We start from the raw sequence: 24572 nt of genomic DNA, 5'->3' as shown, positions 1-24572 counted from the left end.
CCTCCCCCCTTTTCTCGCCTCATCGGTCTAACCCTGCAGCGGTGTGAGCGTGCCACGGAAAAGTGTCGGCGTTGACTTGCTCTGGCACCTCTCCCCACTGTGGTGATACAGACATCAGTGAATGACAGCGTGTGAACAGCCTCTTGTGGATTTAGAGGGTTTGCACATCAACAATAGGCAGCCGCATTACACAGGACATGTAATCAGCACAGTTTTAACCTTGGCTTGTTTTTAGCGGAAGCCTCCCCAGAAGAGCAGTCTGAGCAAAAAAACAAAAAAAAAAAAAAGTGAGGAGAGCACTTGAGGACTTTCTGTTCCCAGGCTGTTACTTTAGCAATTCACATGCAGTCAGTTCTCAACCTCTAAGCTGCAAACCAACATAATTAATACTTGAATAGACCTGGGTGTCTATTCTTTTCTTTCCTCTGTTCTGCTCCTCTGCTCGTGCCTCTTTTTATGCTCTCAAAAGAGCTCAGCGCCTGCAGGCCTTCATTTAAGCTCGTTCTGAGTTGTGAGGAACACTGATTTAAAAAATAAATAAATAAAAATGAACTGCATGTTAAAAGAAATAGTTCAAATTTGCTGGAAAACATGCTTATTTGTTTTGTTGCTGACTGTTACCTGAGAATGTCAGTGTCAGTGTCACGTCTGTATGCTAAAAATAAAGTTTAGCCAAGAATAACGATTTAAAATGCTGGGAAACTGACACCACCTCAAAATCTCTTCGGCGTGTTATATCCACTCACTGACCAATTTATTAACTGCTCCTTTATGCAAATATCTAATGAGCCAATTACATGGAAGCATCTCAGGGCATTTAGGCACATAGACAACCTGCTGAAATTCAAAATAAGAATCAAAATGAGGAAGTAAGGTGATTAAAGTGACATGGCATGGTTGTTCATGCCAGATGGGCAGAAACACTAACACCCCAATTTCTAGGCTTTATTGAGAATGACTTTAATAAGAGACAATATCCAGTAAGGGGCAGTTCTGGTTATGATGGAGGAAAATGGCCAGACTGCTATGAGCTGATAGGAAGGCAATAGCAGATGGCAAACAGCAGCAAAAGACCATACCAAAGGCCATTCCTGTCAACTAAGAACAAGAAACCAAGGCTACAGTTCACACAGAGTCACAAAAGACTGTTACCTGGTCTGGAGCAAGCAACATGAAAGCATGGATCCATCCTGCCTTGTATAAACAATTCATGCTGCTGGCGGAGTAATAGCTTGGAGGATATTCTATTAGTATGCTTTCCGCTCAACTGAGTCTAATTTAAACACCGAGGCCTACCTGAGCATCATTATCTACCACTTCCACCCCTTTATGACCGCAGGGTACCCGTCTCCTAATACCTGCTCAAAACAAGAACCACAGTCACCACATCTCAATCCAACAGAGCACCTCTGGGATGTGGTGGAACGGGAGATTCACATCATGGATGTGCAGCTGACAAATCTGCACCAACTGCGTGATGTCATCATATCCAACCTTGTACCTAATAAAGTGGCCAGCGAATTTACATAAACGTCACTCATTCCTTTGCAGACGCTGGCATTTTTCATCTTCAGCTTTCGCCTCATAGCTGTTTCTATTTTTGTTGTGTGGTGTCATATTTAGCTGAGAGGGGATATCTAGACTTTAGAAACGTAGTGAAACCACATGACAACAAACACATCTTACACGTGCGTTTGTATGTGTGTGGTTGAGGTGGCTGAAGGTTATTGGAGAGGAGACTTCTGATGCTGCTCGCTTCATGCCTGAAATCTAAGCGTATGATGTTAAGTGGCTTAGTAAAATGGGACTGTACCTAGCGTCTTGATCACTTGAACTGAAAACACTTAAAATTTCCAGAAGAAAAACCCACAAAATTGAATTTAACTGGGCCCCATTAATTCTGCAGTACCAGAGATTCAGAAGTGCTGATGAGTCAATTTTGTTACCCCTGATACTGTTCTTCATTTTGTGCTAAGATAACCAGCTGCTGGTTGTGTGTTATCCATCTTCTGCTGTCAACAATTATTCTGAAACTGACAGCGCTTCATTATGGTAGAAAAATTCAGGTTATCTTGCTCCTTCGTTTGTCCGCAACCTCCAGTTTTCAGGTGTTATTTACTGTACAGCTGCCATCATTCCATAACTGACACAGCACTCCTTCTCCTCCGCTCTGAGCCCTGTTTTGTTGCGAACATAGCCATCGGCCTTCACTCCCCTCTGTGTTCCTTTGCAATCTCATTCTGCCTCTCCTTCTGCTGGAACAGTTTGATTTGAATGCAGAACTGCAGCTTTCTCAGTCTCGCTGTAGCTGCAGGCTGTCTGTTAGATCAAGGCTTTTTGCTTTTTCATCTTTAGACAAGGAGAAGAGGAGGAATCTCCCAAGTTCCTTGACTGAATAGTGCTGCTCGGCCCTTTTGGCTTTAGTCAGAACATCATCAAATGGACAGTGTGAGGGAGGAAAGGAACAGGGGAGATTGAGGGCCGATAGACGGAGCTGAGATCAAGGTCCCGACGGGGGCCATCACTCCCACTCGCTACACACTGATGATTCACAGAGTGGATATCAGTAGGTTGGCTCACCCTCAGCTGCACATTTCTATCAAACAGGCAGAGATGGAACAGAAAAATCTCACCTTCTGCTCCTGCGTTCAAACGGTTTTCTGACTGCGCAGCACGCAAAAAAGAAAACTACACTCACCTTATTTACAACAGACTGTAAACTGAATCTCCATTTAATAAAAACAGATTGGAAATATTCATATTAATGTTGGACTATTAAACAATAAAGCGTTATTTTCAACTGATTGGTGCATAGTGTGAATGAAGCTGGTGGTAAGAAACGACTCCCAGAATGCACTAGTGCAGCAAAATACGCGTCAGCTGTTTCTGAACTTCCATAACATTGTACACTATAACTTTTCAGCTAGTTGCACTGCAGCTAGAGTCTCCAAACACATAGATCATAAATTCAACATTTTAAAATTCTGGTAGTGCTCATGTTTGCGTTCTTTTATTCACTTTCTCACTCAATGGCTAATCCAGCACACAAATTCAGGGCTTCACCCTGAAAAGTCGTGCCCACTGCAGCTAACTGTTAATAAGTCTGAAGCTTTGGTTTAAAGGTCTTGATTCTTTGACAACACAACTCAGATGTTTTTAATCCAGCTTTGAATAACTTTAAATTCCAGTGAATTTATCAGCAGTGAAGTCAGCTACCTCGTTTACATATATAGAGCTGTGAGGAGGCTCAAATCAGAGTCCTTTTGCAGTCCACTCGGTTTACAGTGGATCACCATAACTCACCCATGTTTTATTAATCTGCCTGCATGTTGCAGAAAGAAACATGCCCATCCTTCATCATCATATTTGCTCATTCATGGCCTCCAGGCATTATTTTTGCCTTTAAGGTTCATATTGGGAGTTTACTAACAGAGCACAACTTACACAAGCTGTAAACATACATTCAGCACAGTCTTCCTTGTAAAGCACTTGTAGACAGACCACAGAGGAAACGGGCTCTAAATGCTGCTGCAGTGATGCTGTAACAAGCCTTTGGTAGCGTTTAACACATCCGTCATTTGTCACATCCACCAACCATAAAGGTCAAAGGAATTTTTCAGAGTAAGGAGCGCACTGAATTCTTAAACCCCAGAAAATGATTGAACTTGTATGTGTCGGCTAAGTTGAATGATGGCCTGGAAACCAGATGGTATAGACCATTAACTTCAAATGTACAGAAGACGGGGGGGGGGGGGGGGGGGGGGGGGGTGAAGAAAGAAAAAACAATCTTTGAAGACTAGTGCTCATTCTGGATAATAAGCAACTGAACTGGAGGGTTGTGTCCATCTAGTGTTTGGACTCTGTAACTGTAGCATTAACATAAAAGATAGTGTTACAGTATGTGTGCTACAGGAACATAATGTGGTTTCCTGAGCTGTAAGCGTGTGTAAATGTGTTACTCTAGTTTGTTCTGCACTTCAGCACGAGTTTCTTCTTGCATTACATCCCTCTAGCTGCAAAGATCTGCACTGATTGCATGCAATGCTACAGCAAAACAGCAAGGAACCAAATCAGAGGAAGACAGTCATGGGTTTAAGAAAAAAAATTTAATGGTTTAAACCACCGTTTTATTTGGCATAATTTAAAAATCATTTCACTGTTAGTTCATTTATACAAATATGCTTTTGTTATTTATAAAACAATTACAGATTTCTACAAATCAAGTTCCCAGTGTAAAAGCGTAGTACCACGCACACGGTAGCATACAGCTCCAGGACACAGACACAGAGCCCACAGGTGTATGTTCCACTTTAACAGCATCATCTAAGTGAATTTGGGACATGGAAAAAAAAAAAAAACGAGCTCACCACAGATGACAGTTTTTAACATAACGTGCACTTACATTCAACTCTCCACAAACCTATCTGGGAAATGTTCACACATCTTCTGGCAGATGTCAAACCGCATCACTGTTATCACAAAAACCTCTTGCTCGGTTTGCACTTCAGTTATTCTAGACTTTACACCGGCCACAATCTAGGCTGACTTATTATATACCCGCTCAAAGGTGTACATGAAAATAACTATAGTAAAAAAGGGTTTCTATATTTGCTGCCAGCTGTAAGCAAAAAATAAAAAATAAAAAGAGCAGCTAGTCATTACAAAAACTATTTTACAAAAACGTATAAAAATCTTCAGATGTGACAAAGCACGTTCCACCTACACACCTTTTTGCTAACCATATGTGCAAGTTCCGCTTGTGCCTTATTCCACCATGCAATGCAGGGAACCGCAATCTGTTAAGAAGTGTGGAACTCAAGAGCTTCGTTTCACAAATGCAAAGACTTGCTGCACAAGATGTCAGTTTAGCACCTGTGTCTTTAAAAAAAAAGTCTGCAAGATGAGTGTATTTACTGGCAGGAAGTAAGGCAGAAGGCTTCTGAAAATTCACAAAAATAAAACTCTTGAGTTGGGTGGGACCTGTGCTTAAACGTCTTGTGGCACTTTCAGAGCTACGATGAGAAGCTTTGGGTTTGACGAAGAAGACTGCTATTGTCTTTGGTTTAGATAAGGCACCTAACCAAAAAAATAAAGGCTCCTTTCATATTGTACAAAAACTTCTATTACATGATTAAAAAGGGAGCCATCACGGTTCTTCTTCTATGATGAAACCAAGACAATAGCGAATTACAAGTATATAGCCAACGTAAGCCAGTTAAAACATATTGCTATACTGATTCAGTTAAGCAGTGTCATAGTTGATGAATTTCAGTGGAAGACAATAATGAAACTGAAAAGAAATATGGAGTTCTGGTTTATCAAATTGAAATATTAACTACAACACACATACCTCTTACTGATCAAATAAACAGACTATTACAAAAACATTTACCTTTGGCCGTACTTGTAGGTTAAAAAACATTTATGGGAAAAAAAATCATTTACAGAGTAAATTCACTATAATTAGACAAAATACAGCCTCCTTGATCACCACCCTATCAGAGAGAAATTCTTAGGCATGTTTTTTAAATGGCACTCGGTGTGAGCTTCAACAGTTAATAAGTAGACAGAGAAGCTTCACGACAACCTGACTTCCTGACTGCGTCAGCTCCAAAAATCCTGTACCAACATCAGTTAATATGGCTGAGTCTTTATTACACCTGCTCCTCCATTACTGAAGAGGACAAATGGTGTGCTGCTTTTAATGGGTCTGGCTTATCTTCAAAGACCTACTGGTTCTTCTGTGTGGAGAAGTGAAAGAGCAGTGCGAGAGGCTGAAGGGGCAGCCTGCCAACAGCTCTAACATACCAGACTGAGCACAAGGGAATTGTAATAAGGGAATTTAACCTTTAATCTGTGCATTTGGTTTAAGGGCTACTGGCATTTCCCCAGGAGTCATCAAACCATGTCTGGGCTCAAGCTGCTTGAAATTAAAACTTGTTCACCTTCTACTCGGCTGTTCATTACGTCTAAATAGTCAAAGTCAAAGCATCTTGATGGTAACCTTGCTTGAGACTCATGAGATGCAACCTAGGTGAGAATTTGAGGTAGTCATTAGTTCTCCACCTGAACAAAGGCAGATCTCTTCTCTCCAGTCAAACAGGGTAGCTTGGTTGGTTCGTTGGTTTAGATGTTATTATGGCTTATCAGCATTTTATAAGGCAAAGCAGAGAAGCTAAAAATGTAGAACAGATGTAAAATGAAATGTGTAAATATCAAAAGTTAAAATGCAAGAAAAATAGAGGAGAAACGGTCAGTCGCTCTCATTAAGGCATGGTCACTTTGGTGATGATGGCAACACGGCGAGATCCTCCTGGCGATGAAGAAGGAAGAGAGGAGTAACAGAGGAGCCGAAAACTGCCAGAGGTGATACTGAGACAGCCGATTGGTGACCTTTGTTCCTCAGCCTTCCCTTTGCATCCGTGGATCTCCACCATCCCCTCTCCACAGTCCAAATCTGGGAACCATTCATTACAAAAGCACACACTTTTCTTTTTTCTTTTTCGTGACTGGATACAACACTGCCCTCACAGCTTCAGAAAACACCTCCTTGACCCCATCCTGCAGCAGTGCAGAACACTCCATGTATTTAACAGCCCCAATCTGCTTGGCCAGGGCATTGCCCTGCTGCTGGGTTGTAGGGACCAGGCCCTGCTCCTTTAACTTCTTCACCGTTTCTGCGTCACTTCTTAGGTCCTTCTTGGTGCCTACCAGCAGGATGGGCACATTTGGGCAGTGGTGAGACACCTCAGGGTGCCACTTGTGCCTGACATTGGCGTGTGAGGAGGGGCTGCCGATGGAAAAGCATATAATGAACACATTGGTTTGGGGATAGGACAGAGTGCGCAAGCGGTCATACTCCTCTTGGCCTGCCGTGTCCCACAGGTTGAGGCTGACAGTGCGGCCATCCACACTCATCTGAGCGCTGTAGTTGTCAAACACTGTGGGAATGTACTCTTCAGGAAAGGCATTGGTTGTATAAGAGATGAGCAGGCAGGTTTTACCCACTGCCCCGTCACCCACCACCACACACTTTATGGTCTGCATCCTGCCTACGACCACTGGGGCTGCAGCACCTGGCAACAGGGGGGAAAAGCACCTGAATAACTGCTAACAGCAACACATACACATATTGTGTAGTGATAAACATGCAATTTCATCCCCCGCATGAACGTTAACCGGTGAAAGTATCATAACACAAGATATCCGTTTTATTAGCAGTACAGCTTTTCACCCAGTTAGCAACTGAGCTAACTGTCCCCGTCGTTAACTAATCGACGTAGCGTTCATCACCGTTACATAGGTACGCTCCAATTCCAGATGCTCCCTAATTAACAAACTTTATAAAAGTTGTTGTCCAGGAGAGGCCGGGGTGTGAATGGAAAACGAGAGGCATTTTTTACCGGTTGTTTACACTTTACCCACTTTACTGCTGTTCACTTTTAATACTAGGCGTTCCCCTAGCATATAGCTACTCTCTTACTAGCATCGAGCTAAGGAACTAGCGAATTTGGTGGCTAGCGAGCTAGCTAGTTAGCAAACAAGCTGAAACTTGATTTACAAGTCCCTTTCTCAAAAATATATGTTTAGGACCAGTTATTGCCCCACCAGCTTCTCAAAATTCCTGCTCATTTTTTGTATATACTTCAGACGTAGTTTCGGGCTGTACGAAAGAAATATAACGGTTTTTATGACTTACCGCCACTTGGCTTTCGATCTCTTTTTGCCTGGTATAGTCAATCACAGCCGCATCCGGGGAGCTGTCCGTCACGTAAAAACTGACGTAGGGAAGTAATGCAAGCTGGTAATTGTAGTTCTATTTTGAGTCAGTCGTTTGCCTAACACTAGATGGCGGTGTAAAGCTATTGTCACGTTGCACTCATGTAGCCGAAAAATATGCGGAGCCAAATAGAAAAGTAAGAACAAGACGAGGTGAGTTGTACACTCACATTAACCAAATCCCTTTTTACTTAAATTGTGTATTTTTAGGACACTTTTCTAACAGTTTTATTTTACTACATTACCAATATTTGACATAGTAACTAAATGCTAAGTCAACTTTTCAAGTGCTAAACTATCCTTCCTTTAAAATATGCTGTAGTATATCTCATTAATGCAATAATAATAATAATAATAATAATAATAATAATAATAATAATAATAATAATTAAAAACCTAAATGGAAACATAAGTGCTTAATGTGGTCTGTTTATTCTTGTTAGTATTCACATTAGAGAACCTCTTTCTTAAAATGTGTCTATTTAATATTCCATCCATCTGTTTTCTTCTCCTTATCAAATTCAGGCTTGTGGAAGGGGGGGCTGGAGCCTATCCCACAGGGAAAGCAGCAGCATTCACATATTTAACTTAATGCAGGATCAACCTCAGGATGTTTGTGACATCTATGTAAGTATACAGAAGTTAAGCCAATGTGGTGCAGAGAGTAGAAGGGGTTAAATTGCTATACACGGTGATGCATTGGAATTGTGGCTTCAGAGCAAGAAGGTTCTGGGTTTAAACCAAAGGTACAGCTAATGTACCTTGCCCAAGCCGATGTGTGATGATTTGTCCTCTCACAGATGCAGAAAGACAGGATAGTTAACTCTATGCAACATCTGCTTATGAATTGTAGAATGTAGCTGGCATAATATACAAAGAACAGTAAATCGCTTAGATACACAGCAATATGATTGTATATGTAATGTGGCTCAGTGATAAAAGGAATCAAATTATTGTGATTATGTTGTTCACGCTTTAGTCAAACATTTTCTTAGTCCTCCTGGAGAGGAACGGTTACCAATGCTTTCCTCTCATCATGGTGAATTGTGGAATTCATTACCGGGCTTCTTCACTGCCCATTTTTTTATTCCGCTCTCAAGACCAGCCTCTTCTTTTTGGCTTTCAACACAGTTTGAGATGTTTATTTTTTATGTTATTGTTTTATACATTTTGAATTGTATCTTGTATTGCATCAATGCTTTTATTTGTTAATAAATTGTATTAACACAAAAGAAAATACAACATACATATATGTGCTTATAAACTGTAGAATTTAGCTGGTTTGATCCACAAAGAACTGTAAACCTCGGAAACATATGATGGTATAGGAAAATGTACCCCAAGGGTTAAAGGCTAATCCAAGGAATCAAATAATTTGCTTGTGAATCAGTTTATTCTGGTAATGAAATGCACAGAATTACAACATGGCTATTTAATTTTAACAAATACTTCTCTGTTGGAGCTTCTGCTCCATGACCCTGTATTTGTCAGAGTAGAGACGTCAGTTGAGCCAAGGATGATTTTTAAGTTCCTCCAGGGTTAGGCGGTCTTTATGGATCTGGTTCAGAGAACCTGACAGAAAATCCTTGCAGTCTTTACCAAAATAAAATAGAGGTGTCACATTTTTGTGTTCCTGTAAATTTACATGTGGATAATCGATACAGACAAAGGCAAAGATAACACAGAAAACAACGTTTTCACTTCAAACGCAAATTGCAACAGGTTGGGGAATCAACATCCAGCTTACCGTCTGAAATGTCGCTACGTGTCCTAGATTTCGATTTGGTGGAGGTGTCTGGGAGGATGTAGTGCAACAGCTTATCCATCACAGTGCCTAGCTGCAAAACTGTGATGCAGTCTGCTGTATTCGCGTTGGATTCATACAAGTCCAGAGTTGTCTCTGAAATCCAGAGAAATATTAATAATGGTGAGGAATTCACATGGACACAAGATGCATGGACAGTCCAGGACATTTGAACACTGGGACTGATAACCTACCACTTCTTCTTCGAGTGACTGCTTCTGGAGTAAAAGTGGCTCCACAGCCAAAATCAATGTATTTCACTTGTCGGCACTTTGAAAGATCAGCTGATACTTCAATCACAATGTTGTTTGCCTTAATGTCCCGATGAAATACACCCCTGGAATGCATCTCAATAGCTGCATCTACCAGCTTTCTCATTATCTTCTGACAAAGAAAATAAAGGTATGTTCAAGCCACAAGCTTTGCATTATCCATGAAAGATTGCTATATATATTATCTCACAAAAGTTAGTAGACCCCTCACATTTTTGTAAATATTTTATCTTTTCATGGAACAACATTGAAGATTTGGCACTTTGATACAATGTAAAGTAGTCAGTGTAGAGCTTGTATAACAGTGTAAATTTGCTGTCACCTCAACATAACTCAACATACAGCCATTAACGTCTGAACCGCTGGCAACAAAAGTGAGTACCCCCTAGATGAAAATGTCCAAATTGTGCCCGAAGTGTTAATATTTTGTGTGGCAACCATTATTTTCCAACACTGCCTTAACTCTGTTGGTCATGGAGTTCTCTAGAGCTTCACAGGGTGCCACTAGACTCCTCATCCACTCCTCCATGATGACATCAGGGAGACGGTGGATGTAAGAGACCTTGCGCTCCTCCACCTTCCATTTGCTCTACAGATGCTCAATAGGATTTAAGTCTGGAGACATGGTTGGCCAGTCAAGTGCCTTTACCCTCAGTTTATTTAGCAAGGCACTGGTCTTTTTGGGAATGTTTTGGGGTTGTTATCATGTTGTGGCCCAGTATCTGAAGGGGTGTTCTCACTTTTGTTGCAAGTGGTTTAGACATTAATGGCTGTACATTGAGTTATTTAGAGGGGACACCAAATTGACACTGTTTTACAAGCTGTACACTGTTTATATTGTATGAAAGTGTCATATCTTCAATGTTGTCCCATGAAAAGATAGAACAAAATACTTACAAAAATGTGAGGGGTGTATTGCCTTTTGTGAGATACTGTATTCCTTCCTACCACTCACTTACCTTAACCTCACTCTCATGCAGAAACCTGTTTCTGCATTGCAGATACACATCCAAATCGATGGTTTTTTTCTGTCTTTCAAAGACCATAATAAGTTCGTTTACTGAGTCAAACCACTCCAGTAGTACTGGGGTAACATTGCTGCTTGTATTCTGTGGTCCTGCCCCAACTTTCATCAACAATGCCACTTCCACGGGAACTTTGGTCATTTTACCATTAAGAAGCTTTAGAACCAGAGAAAATTTAGGTCGGTGTTCAAACAATGAATAATATGCGCCATGTGTTCAGGCAAGACATTTTCTTGACATGCTGTGAAATATTCGTGTTTCTCAACACAAACTTTCCAAAACAAAAAGCGAAAGTGTCAAGAGAAAGGACAAACATCACTTACCATTGGTAGGCGGTCGACACAATTCTGAAAAACGTGTTTTATAACAACCTGCATTACAGAGAAAATGGGGTTTAGAAAAAGCACACAGTGCACAGGATTTACTAGAAGAACTGTGAGCTACACATATAACAAGTCATACTCGGACATTGTCTTCTTTGTGTTTTCCAAAATAGATAGTCCCGTAACCTCCTCCACCCAGCAGATCCAGCTCTTCATATTTTGATTCAAAGTCCTCTACAGAGACACAAAACAGACATGGGGGTCTTGATTATTGCATGTAAAACAGCCAACATTGGCTTAGTTTATCTACATATTTATACAGGCTTTGTTAGAATGTCCCTACTAATTATCAGATGAATACCAGCTAAGCTTGGGGAGTTTGGGAGGAAAACAGCCCTTTTACTAGCTGGAAAGGGGCTCTGTCATTGCATATGGGATTTCAACATATTCTTACCTAGCCTATGACTGTTGTATGTGCTGGGTAAGGGGACATCAGTCTTGTAAATGGAGCGGCTGGACTCCTCCTTTGAGCTAGATGTTTTGCCCTCTTCATCGAGTGGCTCCTCAGTTTCATTGTGGCTAGATTTATGTTTGCCACTCTTCTTTGTGAAAGCATCTGCAAAAACGAAAAGCAATTAGACCTCTGAACTCTACACAGGGGCTTAGAGCTGATCAATAACAATAAAACAAAAGTAAATACTTTTGTAAGACAAGTGTAAGTCTTACTTACACTTGTCCTCAGCGCAGTCTTTCCTCGTGCTGCTTTTGAATTGTCCATCTGGCTTCCTGTCCTCTATTCTGAAGAACCAGGGCTCAGTGTGGCCTTCTGTGGTTTGAAAAAAAATATCAGTTTGTTAATGTGATGTTAATGTTAATGTAAACAAAAAAAAATCAAGCAGGTAGACTTATCCCACCTAGATTATTACCACCACTCACAGCACGTGGGGCAGTAACGGTTGGCCAAGATTTAAAAGACATTTTGACATTTCTTCAGATATTTTCTCTTTGCAGTAAACTCACTGTTGACATTTTGACTTTTGCAAGTTGTCTATTGGGAACTATGATATGCCCTCTTTAAATAATGCTGTGATGACACCATAGAAATCAAAACTTCTAATTTATGCTAATCCTGTCTCCGTGGCTACAGAATATCAAGTCAAGTATTTCACTGTCTTGTGTCACCTTGTTATTTTTTGGCTTCTTTTGATTCCATGTCAGATTTTTTTCTTTTTTTATCCTGATGTATTTTTATTTCTATGTTCAGCACTTTGGCCAGTGATTGATGTTTTCTAAAGTGCTTTTATAAAGAAAGTTGGTTGGCAAATGATTAAAGAGCAGGTTTGTGTAGCTACACCCAGGAGAAGTAGCGAGTCTGTGACAGAACATAGAGGCAAACAACGATTCACTTTCACATTATCACTCTTGACCAAACTTTTCCAATATAGGCCTCTCATTCTAAAAATAGACCCGAAAATATTCCCATATTGCACTTTCAAACAGTCTAACTGCAAATGAGGAAGGCTGTTCCTGCATTTGCCCATTTAAAGAGAGGTCTGCAGACTTAAATTTCTCTGCATACAAACAGACCATAAAAGACCCTGTCGTGTATCTTTTGGACCTCATCCTCTTTGATGAGCAGTAGTCTTTAAGCTCATATATCACATATTCACCTTTAGACAAGTCATTATTCCCACTAATCCAGTGCTTTCAGATCACTGCAGAAAGAAGCTAAAAAGAGGGATCACTTTAGACTGCTCCGTCTTACGCCCCTGGAGATCTGCTGTTGATGTCACCACTTATACACTGTGGCAGGTTAAAAGGCCAGCGGTGACCAACAACCGGACACTCGAGAACACAAAGAGGCACCAGTTTATTGCCTTTCCCAAGAGGTTCTGGCGTCACCGAAGCCTATAAAGGGAGAATTCCCACTGGGACCCCTACACCCACAGTCACCCTCCACCCCACCCCCTGCACCCCACTATTCTGCCAGGAGATTCCCCGGGACGTCTGCAGCATTTCCATGACTACAACCACTGACAGGAATGGGGGTGACTGTGTCAAGAGATGTAGCAAGAGGGAGAGAAAAATGGAGGGGTGACAAGAAGACAGCAAGAGCTGCAGCTGATGCAGACGAGGGATCTTGAAAGCAAATACACACTGAACAGACACATAATATATTTCTAATTTAAAATAAAGAATATATACTGACAAGCACATTTCTCAGACAATAAGTTTCACATCGCTATCTTTATTTATCTTCTGTTGTTTACAAAACCGTATAATACAGCGAATAACAACCACTGCTATTCAATAAACTTACTCTTTTGATATAAAATAAGCAAAATAATAATAACAATCCCCCAACAGCCTCTTCAGTTTATAAAGTGCATCATAATGATGAGGCCTCACCACAACAGGATGAATAGTTCAATATTGTACCGAGTTCAGTTAGGACTGTAAGACAGCCAAATTTGAGAACACCATGATCACTTAACAGAGAGGTCACAGTATTCACATTTGGACGCATTCCTAAAAAAAAGAAAAGGAAAAAAAAAAAGTGTTTTGTTCCATACAAGAGACTGAAACGGTTTGCCAAATTACACTTCTGGCAGCACACTTGTACATACAAGGCACAGAGTAGTGTTGCATTTTATTACTGTGACTTAAGTATCAACCTGTTCTACAACTGGAGACAGTTTTCTTGTCCTATTGCCTGCAAAGGACACAAATGGGTGTAAATAGAGGTAGACTGCAGAAAATCCCCTATCCTGTGAAACAAGAGATGAAGTATCCCCGATGCTCCCACCACACGGTCCTATTGCACATGTAGAAACCGAGCACTCAGACTACACATGCATGTCACACAAATCAATTTTTAATGAACTACAGCTGACAAAGAGCTCAAACAAACGATCACAAAACTGTAAAGGCAGGAGAAGTTTGAGGAGGCACTTATTCATGTCCATCACCTCCACAGGGGCTGAGCAGCAGGAGTGGTGGAGGTGGCAGACCCTCGAGGCATTTTGGGCCCAGGTATCCTTGAAGCTGTTGGGATTTTAGAGCTAGCAGGAGTGGGGCTTGTGCTTGTCGTCTTGGCAGTTTTATTTCGGGCTGCTGATATGACAGCCGTACGTATGGTCTTGGCTGTGGCCGAGGATGGGCTGTGGGCAGTGCTAGGCTGACAGGGAACCTGAGACTCTGAGTTCGGGGCGAGGCGTTTGGAAACGCGGAGAGGAGTGCCTCTGATGAAAGTTGGCTGGGTGCTGCCAGAGCCTTTCTCTGGCACAGATCTGTTTGAAGTCCTGCGGGCCAGGGTGGGCTTCCCCAGAGCCTGCGCCTCACTTACAGTTCTCTCCCGTGTGCTGTTACTTCGCTTCACCTCTGCCGCTCGAGAAATAGGAGATGAACGCATTGACAGACTACGAGGAGTAGCCAGGCGGGTAGGAGTTGATGAGTTTGTAGGGGGTGGGTTTCCACATGAAGAATCGGTTTTAGAGCGTACCCTGGGAATACCCGTGCTACTGCAAGGGCCTGTACGCGACACAAGTCCCCTCTTGGCTCCTATCCCACTGCATACAGGGACCTTCATGGTTCGAGCCTCTTCCTTTGATGTCGGAGACGCTGGGGTCGACCCCTCTCGAAGGTCAACCTCCCTTTCTTTCCTCCACTTGGAGCAAAGGCTTGGTGTTGGTCGTGGGAGCGGGGAGCCTGGGGGTGACAAGGCGTCATAGGATCTAAGGCCTTTCACCAGAGTGTGGCACTCCAGCGTTTCACCGACACGAGAATATGACCTCCCCGACTCCCTCTCGGTACTTGGCAACTCAGGATCCTCCTCTGGCTGTGACTGGCTGAACTCCGGTAGACTGGAGGGCATCCAAGTCTCCTCCGCAGGTGTGGACACCACATCTGTGTCTGTCCGGTTTGTTAAAACTCCATCAGGCAAACACGTCGCAGCACTTGGTTCAATAGAGGGTGTGTCTCTCGTCTGTGGCTGCGACTGCTCCTCCACTGGAGCGCTGACAGATGACTGCAGTTTGGTCTCAGATCTGGAGTACCTAATGAGCCCAGTACTGTTGTCACTACAAGACTGTATTCCACTTGTATGAACAGATGGTTGTAATTCCTCATTGACACAAGAGCTGTTGGATTTTGAGTGAATAGGATGATTACTGGGCATTACTGGCAGGCCAAAATTCTGCCTGTAAGTGGAAGTTCTGCTTTTAACACACTGGGTTGGTCTGTTATGAGCAGAAGTAGAGTCTGTATAAGAACAGTTAACTAAAGCCATGTTTTCATGAGAAAAATCCACTTCTTTTTCAGTTCCCGTTAACTTGGATTGGTTTTGCCTCAGATAAGAAATACTCTCAGGTCCATGTTGTTTCACAACAAAGCCACTTTCATGCTGAGAATGACTAAATGTTGCTGCTTCAGTGTTTAATTTTGTTTCTTGGCTGTGCTGAGCCGTGCTCCCTCGGCCCAGGACGGGTCCTTGGTCAATGGGGGAACACATGCCATCAGTCTCTGGAGAGCTGCAGAGAACAGCAGAGGTCTCGTGGTCAGAGGAGCTGTTTGAGTGATAACTGGTTGATGTCGGGCTGCTGCCCAGCTCAGGGAAGCTCTTGAACACTGGTGAGTTGTGGAGATGGCTATCGTTGTGAGAGTGTTGGAGGTATCTGCGGGAATCAGAGCTTCTAAGACTACGACGGCTCCAAGTGTAGCTTAGATTCCTCTCTAGGAGTTTTTCCAGCTCATCCTGGCTCTCCTGACTGGGAGGCTCTCTGGCGAGGCTCAGGCTCAGGTCTAACCCAGTGCAAACTGCCAGAGAGCGACGCTTTTCTGCCATCTCACGTTGGCGTTCCAGACGTTTCTGTTCTTTCAATTCACGTTCTGCATTTTCCTATGAAAAAACGAGAGAGAAAGGATAGTTGCTCACTCATCTTTAGCATACAGTTAAAGTTTCTATGACGCAATTTCCCTAACGACAGCTTCTAACCTGGACTGCTCTTTGGAAGCGGTGGCAAAACAAATGAAAGACCCTGCAAGCCTCCTCCAATTTAAAAGTGCTGTCATCTTCACAGAAAAACTCCACCAGAGCCTGACTCGACATCCTCATACCCTCCACCTCGTCCTCTGCCTCCTTCAGACGCTCTTCAGCCACCTGTAGTTACATTTTACATGAACATATTCATTACCCCTTCAATTAAAACCCCAAATCTTGAACTTGAGATAACCTGTCTCAAGTTGGAGACAGTCCATTTAAAAATCAAATTTTGCACACCTCCAGGAAAGGCTGTGTCTGCTTCTGAATCTCTGCCTCAGTCTGTATATTTGCCTTGAGGGCCGCAACTCTGCTTTTTAACTTGGCCAAGTCATCAAGCACAGACTCTTCACAAAACCTGCAAAAGGAGGAGAGGACAAATACAAACATGCAATTATTTTGTGAACTGAACAGAAACAGGTGTATAAACTGTATGTCTCAACAAAGGGTGAATAATTAAAGACGGGAAATAAATGATTGCACGTGATCGAAAGTGTCTAGGAATTTGTCATAAAGAAGACCAATTATGCTTTCCTCCTTCTCGTCATATATCCCCTTACAATGACGGATGCTCATAATAAACATGCCCAAAACTTCATATACAGAGGTCAGAATCTGTGCAGGTAATTCCTGTGACCTTGGAGTTCAGGCTGCAGACTGCTTGGAAATACTTAGACATTTTCTATACCTCTATCTTCTACACTTCTTCCCTCTATATGGTCACCCCAGCTGCCCAGGCACCCACTGTTCAAACGTTCAGTTTTTCCAGGGGTAGCCAACCAGAAGAGCCTTAGCTTAAAGTGAAGGGGAAGAGAGCTAAAACGGCTCATTTCATGACGGCGTGTGAACTCAGTGGCTCCATCAAAGCCTAGCATAAGATAAGTAAGAATATTATAAGCTGAGAGTTATGTTAAACTACTCTAACCAGCAGGAATTAAAATCTGCAAATGAGCAAAACATGTCCCCTTTAAATATTCTAGCAAGAATGCAGGAGCAAGGGTGCAGGAATTGAGAGTCTCATAGAGATAGTCATCTCTTAGCACCCAGCTGTAGTCACCAATTGAAATAAGAAAATGGTCAAAATGTCCAGCAGCTTAAGTAGTGGCCATCATACCCCACTGTCAATCATGCATCTTTTGCTGACAGCTGGGTGTTTTGTTGTTTCAGTAGGGTGCTTCAGGAATTATTGTCATTAAGAATGATCAGTCAGACTAAATAACAGTAGGATATAGATTTGGGGGAAAAAAAGACAACCTGGAGGCGGAGCCAACATGACCTAGTTGGCTGGGAAATGACAGTAAACTCTGGTCTTTTTTCACAGCTTCCTGTGGAGACAAACACATGATTAATCAGCCATTGTTTCAAAGGAAGCAAAACATTATTTACCAATGGTGAGAAAAATCTGACGCTCTGCAATGCAATCTGGTTTGAGGGCCTTCAACTACTTTTTTTGAACCAACTGTATTTCTTCAACTGAAAATAGGTACTATATTTCACGCCATCTACATTTCAGATCTTACCATAGCAACAAAATGCAGCAAATTCATGCCTGGCTTGTTGGCTTTAGTGTCCGCCAGCTTTAGCAGCGATGAAATTCGAAAACCAGCAGCGTTTCCTGAATATCCACCCTGAGAAGACACGCACAAGGTCAAAACAAAACACACACACACACAACACGTGACAGCTTTAAACAAACAACGATTCAAAACCCAGGTGCGCAGTCTGAGCGGCGCCTCTGAACACAAACCCAGACCACTACCGTTTAGGTAACTGTAAACAGATTAAAAGAATCAAAAGGGAAATAAAGAAGCACTCACTGCATTCATATAGTTCCCCGCTTTGAGGACCAGACGAAGGATGGAGTGTAATTCTGGGCAGCTCAGCAGTTCTAGGAGCGTAAAAGACAGATTTAATACTGTGCCTCACGGTTGAAGGAGTGTGAATGAAGCAGACATAAAGGGCATGAAATAAGTCAGCAACTTTGTTCTGACACTTAAATTGACTATTGCACTTCACCTTTATTTTTAAAAAGTTGCTAGCAGCAGGTTACTCCTAAATCTTAAAAATATTTAGCATCCAGAATAAGTCATCTCATTTGCATCCTGACTCCTAGGATTTCTGCAAATACAAGCATTTAAAAAAGGGCAACAGGGTTCCCAGATCTTTATAGTGGCGGAGTACACAACTCCCTGCTGTTACTTTACCTCGGGCTGCTTCTCTCAGACATCTGGCTGCCACACACAGAGAGGTCACAGCAGGGTCAAACTCTTGCTGCAGGATCATGGCATCCAGACGAAGGCGAAAACTGGTGAAGGAGGGAAAAACGGGGGAACAGATTGATGAGTGGAGATTGATGACAGGGACATCAGGCACTGGTTAAATAAGCAGTCGATCATCAGAGAAAATCAATTTGAAAATAGGAGTTGGGTTCTATTGGAATACTTTTTTGGGTAAAAAACAAACAAACAAAACAAAACTGGGGGTTGATACAGAGCGTACCTGGGGACTTCCACCAAAAGCAGCATGAAAAGATCAGGCTCTCCAAGCCAGCTCCGGTCCCCGCTGAACTTCTTAAGGCGAGACTCCTGACAGAGAATAGAGGCTGGGTAAAGCTGCCAACATCCCATTAACAGTCAATTCCACTATCTCCTAGTGTGGTACTTCTCTAAGAAACACAGACCACATCACATGCAACATGGTGTAATGGCTAACTCTTGATCATTCTAAGCAGAGCCAGATGATAAGTTAGAGGAGGGCGGGAGGAGAGGAAGAAGCTTGTTACTGTTGCGTTTGTATGCCAGAAAAGGCGCTTTACCTCCTCATTGTCAGGCAGCAATTTACAGAGCTCTGTGAGCTTCTCCGCTCCGTAACGGCCTCCGGCGCCCTGCCTGATATCCTCAACTATCTCCTTAGCCGGCCTGCGGAAACACAACAGACACAATTCAGCATGACGTAATTTGCCAAGCAATGCTCTTTTCAAGTCAAGGTACAGCTACCCAAAAGAAATTAGCACAATCAGCTCCGGTTTTGCAATGATCGCACAATAAAAGAGGCTTATCCTGTTCTTATCAGTCCGAGTGTCACGGAGGGAGGGTCAGTTGACGCCACACTGGCGATGCAAAGCGGCATATCCACTGGGCAAATAAAATGCAGACATGCACAGACGACGGCTGAAGGACAACAGGGTGAAAGAGCAGAAACTGAGACCTCTGTATTCCTTTCTGCAAGTGACACATCTGTCCTCCATTTCAGCAGTTTTCCCATTAGCCTCTCCCCAATTCCCACTACAGCACAGCACAGGCACTAAAACTACAGTTTGCAGCCTTTATCCTCAATCAAACTCATCTCATTCATGGCTCAGCAGTCACATCCAAATCTTATTGTCTAACACCAACGGATAAAGATCAACCTATGAAAACATGTAAAAGCAGTGCATGAGGGGGAAAAAAGAAAAAGGGACATCTATTTCTAAACAGAAAGAGCTTTTGTTAATTGCTCCAACAAAACCCATTGAAAAACCAAACAATTTAAATAAAAGAAGGAAATAATATTGAAGGGGGGCTACTAAGACATTGATAATACAAAGACTTGATTTTGTCTACAGTCCACCCACATTTGAGCAGTAGCTCTGTCTTCAGACAGAGGGCAAATAAACTTCCAACTAGACAGATGTTTGTGTACAGAAGAGGCTCTTTTCACATAATGGCTTCCCCTACATGTCTCAACAGATCTAGTTTAGAAAAGAAAAGGTTTTCAATTGAGTCTCTTGGAGGCATGACAACCCCTAAACTTGGCACGTCGTACTCCTGCAGTTCAAAGTACATGTAGTTCTGCTAAGTAGATATCGTTCGTTAGTTTCATTCCATTTCAGATGTTAAACTGTATGCAAATGTATATACATGACTATGAAACCTCTCATTCACTGCAAGAAGTGCGGCTTTGTTTGAGCCAAGCAAACATGCTAATCAGGCTTTTAGATGAATATGACAAGCCACCAGTGGGGTCTCTCTCTGCAGGGGGGGGGGGGGGGGGGGGGGGGGGGGGGTAGCTTTAAGATTAGACACTCTTTAAGGGCACCAGCAGGTGCCGACAGGCTAAAGCCAGCTGCTTGTTTACCACCCTCCTTCAAGATCCAAGCCAGCTGTTCAGGGTACACCACCTCCTCCCTGACACCAGACATCCTCTCTCCTGACGAGGCTTCGCACTTTAACACGGACACCTGTCCACCTTTGACATATGGCCACTCTCTCCAGTTTAACTCAAGTCAAAAACTGCTCCCTTGGGCACCGCTGTATGCATCCCACTTCAAACGGCCTCCAGTACTGGCGGCAGTTTGATGAAATGCAGAGAAAAGGCCTAGCTGTTGGCGCTGCGACTAAAAACATTATTCATGTAATACAATTTACTTTCTCAGCTACTGTTTAACCTCTGAGACGTCAACACATTGTAAGAAAAATCACCATATGCTTTGAACTAAAATGGACAAGGACTTCTCCAGCCGACAGCCCAAACCACAAAGAATATCAAGTATATAAAGTGATATGAAACAGGAAATAAATGAAAGTACCCCCACAACTTATATAAGGTGGGACAGCCAACAATCTTAGGTGCCTCTGTAATGTAAAATTGGTTGGTTCATTGACAAGAATATTAGGCAGTTCTTAGGCCCTTATATCTTTTATGATGCACAAGAAAATCTCCAAACTTAGATCCTTTTTGCCTTTAGCTGCTGTAAACAGGTTGATTCCTGCATCAGGCAGAGCTCTCGTCACATCTGCTTAAACTGATAAGTGGCAATTAGGAGATATGAACAGATTACTGCTGTACTTGTTAAACCACTCTGACTGCCTGATAACTTCTACTTTGCTTTTAAAATTATTACTTTGAAAAAGGCCAAATTAATCCCTTATGTAAAACGGTCTGCCTATTGAGATTAGACTGGCTACATCATTAGAGTCCCTTGAACCTCTTCTTAAAACAGGCCTTTATGAATGTTTGCTCTGTAGCTGATTTCTATGCTCCTTATCTTCTTTCCTTCTGACCCGTTTTGTTTTATTTATGATATGTGCTTCTTTAATGAGGTTTTTTTTCCCATGACCTCTTTGTTCTTTCTGTGAACCAACTGAAACATTTCAACAGTAAGAATTTCTTAGGCTTACATCTTGAACTGACGTAGAAATATTCCAATGTTCATACTGCGTTTGGAGTCCAATAAGGAGATCTGTTTAGAAAAAAAAAGAAAAAGAAAGAGGACAAAAAGCAAAGGACACATTGTGAGAGCAAGAAAAAAAAAAAAGAAAAAAAAAAAGAGCCCAATATTTTTTAAAACAGTCTCGCCATCTACATGATCATACCTCCTCTGAGCTATCCTGAGGGGATCTGCAGTGCAGCAGTGAAGAGCGCCGTCTCAGGGTGCTGGTTCGGTCCCGCGGCTTACTGTCCTTCTGACCAAACAGCTCATCCAGGGAATGGAGGTCTATGGGGAACTCATCTTCATCTGGGGCCGCCCCACTCCACACACTCTTTCTCCCCTCCACCTTCTCTTTGGGGATGCGCTCCCAGTTCAGCTTCCTCAGCCGGCTCCGACGAGCGCTATCCGCACGGCTTAAAGGTGAGGAGGAGGAAGAGGTGGAAGCCGTGGGGGGAGGCGGGGGAGGAGGCGGCGGCGGTGGTGGAGGTGCTAGAGGAGGCGGTGGAGGAGCGACCAGCGCCGCGCGCGGCTCCATGGTCGTCACTTCCGCAGCGGCAGGAAGGGCAGGCTGTGTTCCATGAAAGGCACGAGATTCCTTGATGGCCACACTCAGGTTGATGTGCATAGAGGCAGCCGGGCTGTTTGAGGGAGGGTCAGTCTGCCTTTCTTCCAGTGATCTCTTGTCCAAAGGTCAAGCAATAACCCCAGTCTAGGAAACAAAGCGGCAACAACAACAACAAAAAAAATCTTATCTCAGACATTATTGAAAGCAGAAACAGTCGGTGTAGAGTTTTGCAACTGAAAACCAGTCAGTCAGCTTCCAACTAGGCCAGTGAGCTCCCATGACTTCAGCCTTACAACTGGTACAAGCTAAAAATCTAAGCCCAAGTTCAACTTTCAATGAAAGTTCAAGGCATTTTTTTGGGAAAGCATTAGCTGGGTAGGATGAGCTCTTCCCCCTCTGCGACCTGTTTGAACAGCTTGTCCCATCCTGTTCAGTTTCACCTCACTGAATGCGCGCGCACACACACACACCTCCACACCGCCTTTCCTCTTCTAATTAGAAAATATGGAGACCGCTGAGGTAAGACGCACAGTTAACCACAAAGCCCAGAAATAAATGCTCTGCGAGCTTCTTATGTATTCCTTCTTCACTTTGGGGAGGGCATCATCTGAAAGTGGGTTGAACACGCTTGCACCAGCAGGTTTTTAAGCAGGATTAGTAATGCAACTGAGAATGACTCAGAAGTTTCAAAAGTCTGGGTTCAAGGGAAACGCTTTAATCTTTACACGGCTTTGGATTTGGGAAACACACACACACACACACACACACACACACACACACACACACACACACACATCCTCTCGTCATTTCTCGCGTTCTCCAAATGAATCATAAGGTTTGGAAAACTTTTTTTACGGACGCGCTTGATTTCCAGTCTGTTCCACTGCATGCCGCGCGGGCGCGCTGCACAAACCGGTAATCTCAGTCTCCATCATTTAATGAGATATTCATCTTGACTAAGCGAAAATATTATCTGACAAATCGTGTTGCCCAAGAACTCGTGGGAGGATGAAATGTTACATGGAAAGTGAGCTTTGTTTTTCTACATCAACGCAATAGCATCCGTTACTTTTTCATAAGAACGCTCTTAAAAAAGAAAAACATTTTTTAAGTTTCAAAAGATTTCTACTGTTGACATTTAGTGCATCATTTTTTTTTAATAACCTGGTAGTTTCTCTGTTATTTTTGCGTAGATCTAACTTAAGAAAAATCGGATAAACATTCACCTCATGTTGCTCGACAGTGTTCCAATTATTTAACGCGTCTGATTCTGGTCCTAATCAGGTTTACTTACCTGCAGTTTCCGGCCACAGTTTCCAGTGAAGTTGTTTAAAAAAAACTCCAACAAGAGCCACAGCGAGAAACATCGACACATCGAGGTCTTAATTATTTTTTTTAACATATATACAATTTTTCCTATGTCGTTTTTGTCCCGGTAACTTGTGCCACTCCACTCGCTGCACTCCTCTTGTCTTTCCAAACTTGCAGGGAAACTTCTACACTGCACGACGCGAACGCGCAGGCGCACGCCCCCCACACTGATATGCCTTTATTGTATCCTCCCAGTTTTCCCATGGGCGGATTTAGGGGTTTTTGAGATTTTTATTAGATCATCTTTAATCCACTTTCAGATTTTACAGATCCTGCAATGGCGATAAATTTATGAAATGCTTACAGTTTTGGAAAGGATTCAATAAGGGTGTTAATATCTTAAACAAAATCAATAACTCAAAGCCTTAACCTCGCATATCACTTTAATCTTTCTTTTATTGGACTTAATACCTCAGTGGCTTTGTCTACAAAGTCCGCATAAGATTGCACCTGGTATTATGTCAGGAGCCCTGCCGCAAACTTGATAAGTGTCTATTTCAGAAAAATCATTAATGTGGGCAAGACCTCTGATGTGGGAATTGTGCAGAAAGGCTTGATCTTGCTTTGGGAAAGCTTGTGGTTTGTTTTTTTCTTTTTGGGCGGGGGGGGGGGGGGGGGGGGGGGTTCAGAGCCTGAGAGTGGGACCAAAGGTCCATCAGACCTGGGAATTATGTGTGTATCTCTTCCCCAAAGTACAGACGGAGGTTATAGGTGAAAGCGAAGAGGCTAGATGTCCCTGTGGTGTGCTGAAATGGCCCAGGTGTTTGGATGTGGACTCATAACACCGACCTTTCATCTGAGGTGCCGGAGCACCCTGGCCCATGTCACCTGGTTATCCTGAGTCCGGCTCAGATAGCCCCTCTCAGAGGCCACGCTGACAGGCACTCTTCATCACTTCTGGGGCTGTGGTAATTAGGAGGTTACGACCCCAAAGATCTGTCCATTGTTGTGCCTGCGCAGCAGAGCATGTTGTAGTGTACCGTGCCAGAATAAACCTCTCTCAGGAACTTCACTTTCTATTCAATAACTCACTTGTCAGAGTACAGTGTATTTCCCAGAATACAAGGAAATGCCACTGTTGAGAGACAGTCCATAAAGAGTCTGAACAATCCGGCATATTGTTGACATATTCTGACAGGATTCACAGCCAGTGTGACAGCAATTAATGAATAGTAAGGAGTTAACTTGGCTTCCCTTGCATTCT

The 24572-nt window shown here is 42.8% G+C and overlaps 3 protein-coding genes across 3 annotated transcripts; all 3 read right to left on the bottom strand.

The window, feature by feature from the left end:
* Positions 1 to 4093: 4093 nt before the first annotated feature.
* Positions 4094 to 7789, bottom strand: rhogd (ras homolog gene family, member Gd). Its single transcript, XM_006781585.3, has 2 exons — positions 7700 to 7789; positions 4094 to 7076 (listed from the first exon to the last, which is right to left on the bottom strand). Exon 2 carries the CDS (start codon positions 7045 to 7047, stop codon positions 6472 to 6474), a length of 576 nt encoding a protein of 191 aa, XP_006781648.1. The 5' UTR covers positions 7048 to 7076; positions 7700 to 7789; the 3' UTR covers positions 4094 to 6471.
* A 1364-nt stretch (positions 7790 to 9153) lies between these two features.
* Positions 9154 to 11812, bottom strand: LOC102777405 (serine/threonine-protein kinase pim-2-like). The gene is made up of 7 exons (XM_006781581.3): positions 11658 to 11812; positions 11343 to 11437; positions 11204 to 11251; positions 10815 to 11036; positions 9778 to 9967; positions 9527 to 9679; positions 9154 to 9372 (listed from the first exon to the last, which is right to left on the bottom strand). Exons 3-7 carry the CDS (start codon positions 11204 to 11206, stop codon positions 9281 to 9283), a joined length of 660 nt encoding a protein of 219 aa, XP_006781644.2. The 5' UTR covers positions 11207 to 11251; positions 11343 to 11437; positions 11658 to 11812; the 3' UTR covers positions 9154 to 9280.
* Positions 11813 to 13470: 1658 nt separating this feature from the next.
* fhdc2 (FH2 domain containing 2) lies at positions 13471 to 23453 on the bottom strand. Its single transcript, XM_035910485.2, has 12 exons — positions 23292 to 23453; positions 21596 to 22141; positions 21401 to 21462; positions 19057 to 19159; positions 18741 to 18826; positions 18446 to 18546; positions 18059 to 18129; positions 17762 to 17869; positions 17496 to 17566; positions 16482 to 16599; positions 16197 to 16361; positions 13471 to 16100 (listed from the first exon to the last, which is right to left on the bottom strand). Exons 2-12 carry the CDS (start codon positions 22055 to 22057, stop codon positions 14169 to 14171), a joined length of 3279 nt encoding a protein of 1092 aa, XP_035766378.2. The 5' UTR covers positions 22058 to 22141; positions 23292 to 23453; the 3' UTR covers positions 13471 to 14168.
* Between the last annotated feature and the right edge of the window lie 1119 nt (positions 23454 to 24572).

The sequence above is a fragment of the Neolamprologus brichardi genome, chromosome 2, assembly GCF_056152115.1.
Source record: "Neolamprologus brichardi isolate AB-2024 chromosome 2, ASM5615211v1, whole genome shotgun sequence".
NCBI lineage: Eukaryota > Metazoa > Chordata > Actinopteri > Cichliformes > Cichlidae > Neolamprologus > Neolamprologus brichardi.
The sequence above is the reverse complement of the archived record's forward strand: the minus strand, read 5'-3'. Positions and strand labels throughout refer to the sequence as shown.

Excerpts from the sequence above, each read along its gene's own strand:
- fhdc2 (XM_035910485.2), bottom strand. The coding sequence starts at position 22,057 with ATGCACATCAACCTGAGTGTGGCCATCAAGGAATCTCGTGCCTTTCAT. Across the intron at positions 18,827-19,056 it reads TGCTGCCTGACAATGAGGAG|GAGTCTCGCCTTAAGAAGTT; the intron begins GTAAAGCGCCTT and ends ATTCTCTGTCAG. Across the intron at positions 16,600-17,495 it reads CATGTTGGCTCCGCCTCCAG|GTTTTGTGAAGAGTCTGTGC; the intron begins GTTGTCTTTTTT and ends CTCCTTTTGCAG.
- rhogd (XM_006781585.3), bottom strand. The coding sequence starts at position 7,047 with ATGCAGACCATAAAGTGTGTGGTGGTGGGTGACGGGGCAGTGGGTAAA.
- LOC102777405 (XM_006781581.3), bottom strand. Across the intron at positions 9,680-9,777 it reads AGTCACTCGAAGAAGAAGTG|AGACAACTCTGGACTTGTAT; the intron begins GTAGGTTATCAG and ends TCTGGATTTCAG. Across the intron at positions 9,373-9,526 it reads ACGTAGCGACATTTCAGACG|ACTGCAAGGATTTTCTGTCA; the intron begins GTAAGCTGGATG and ends ATTTTGGTAAAG.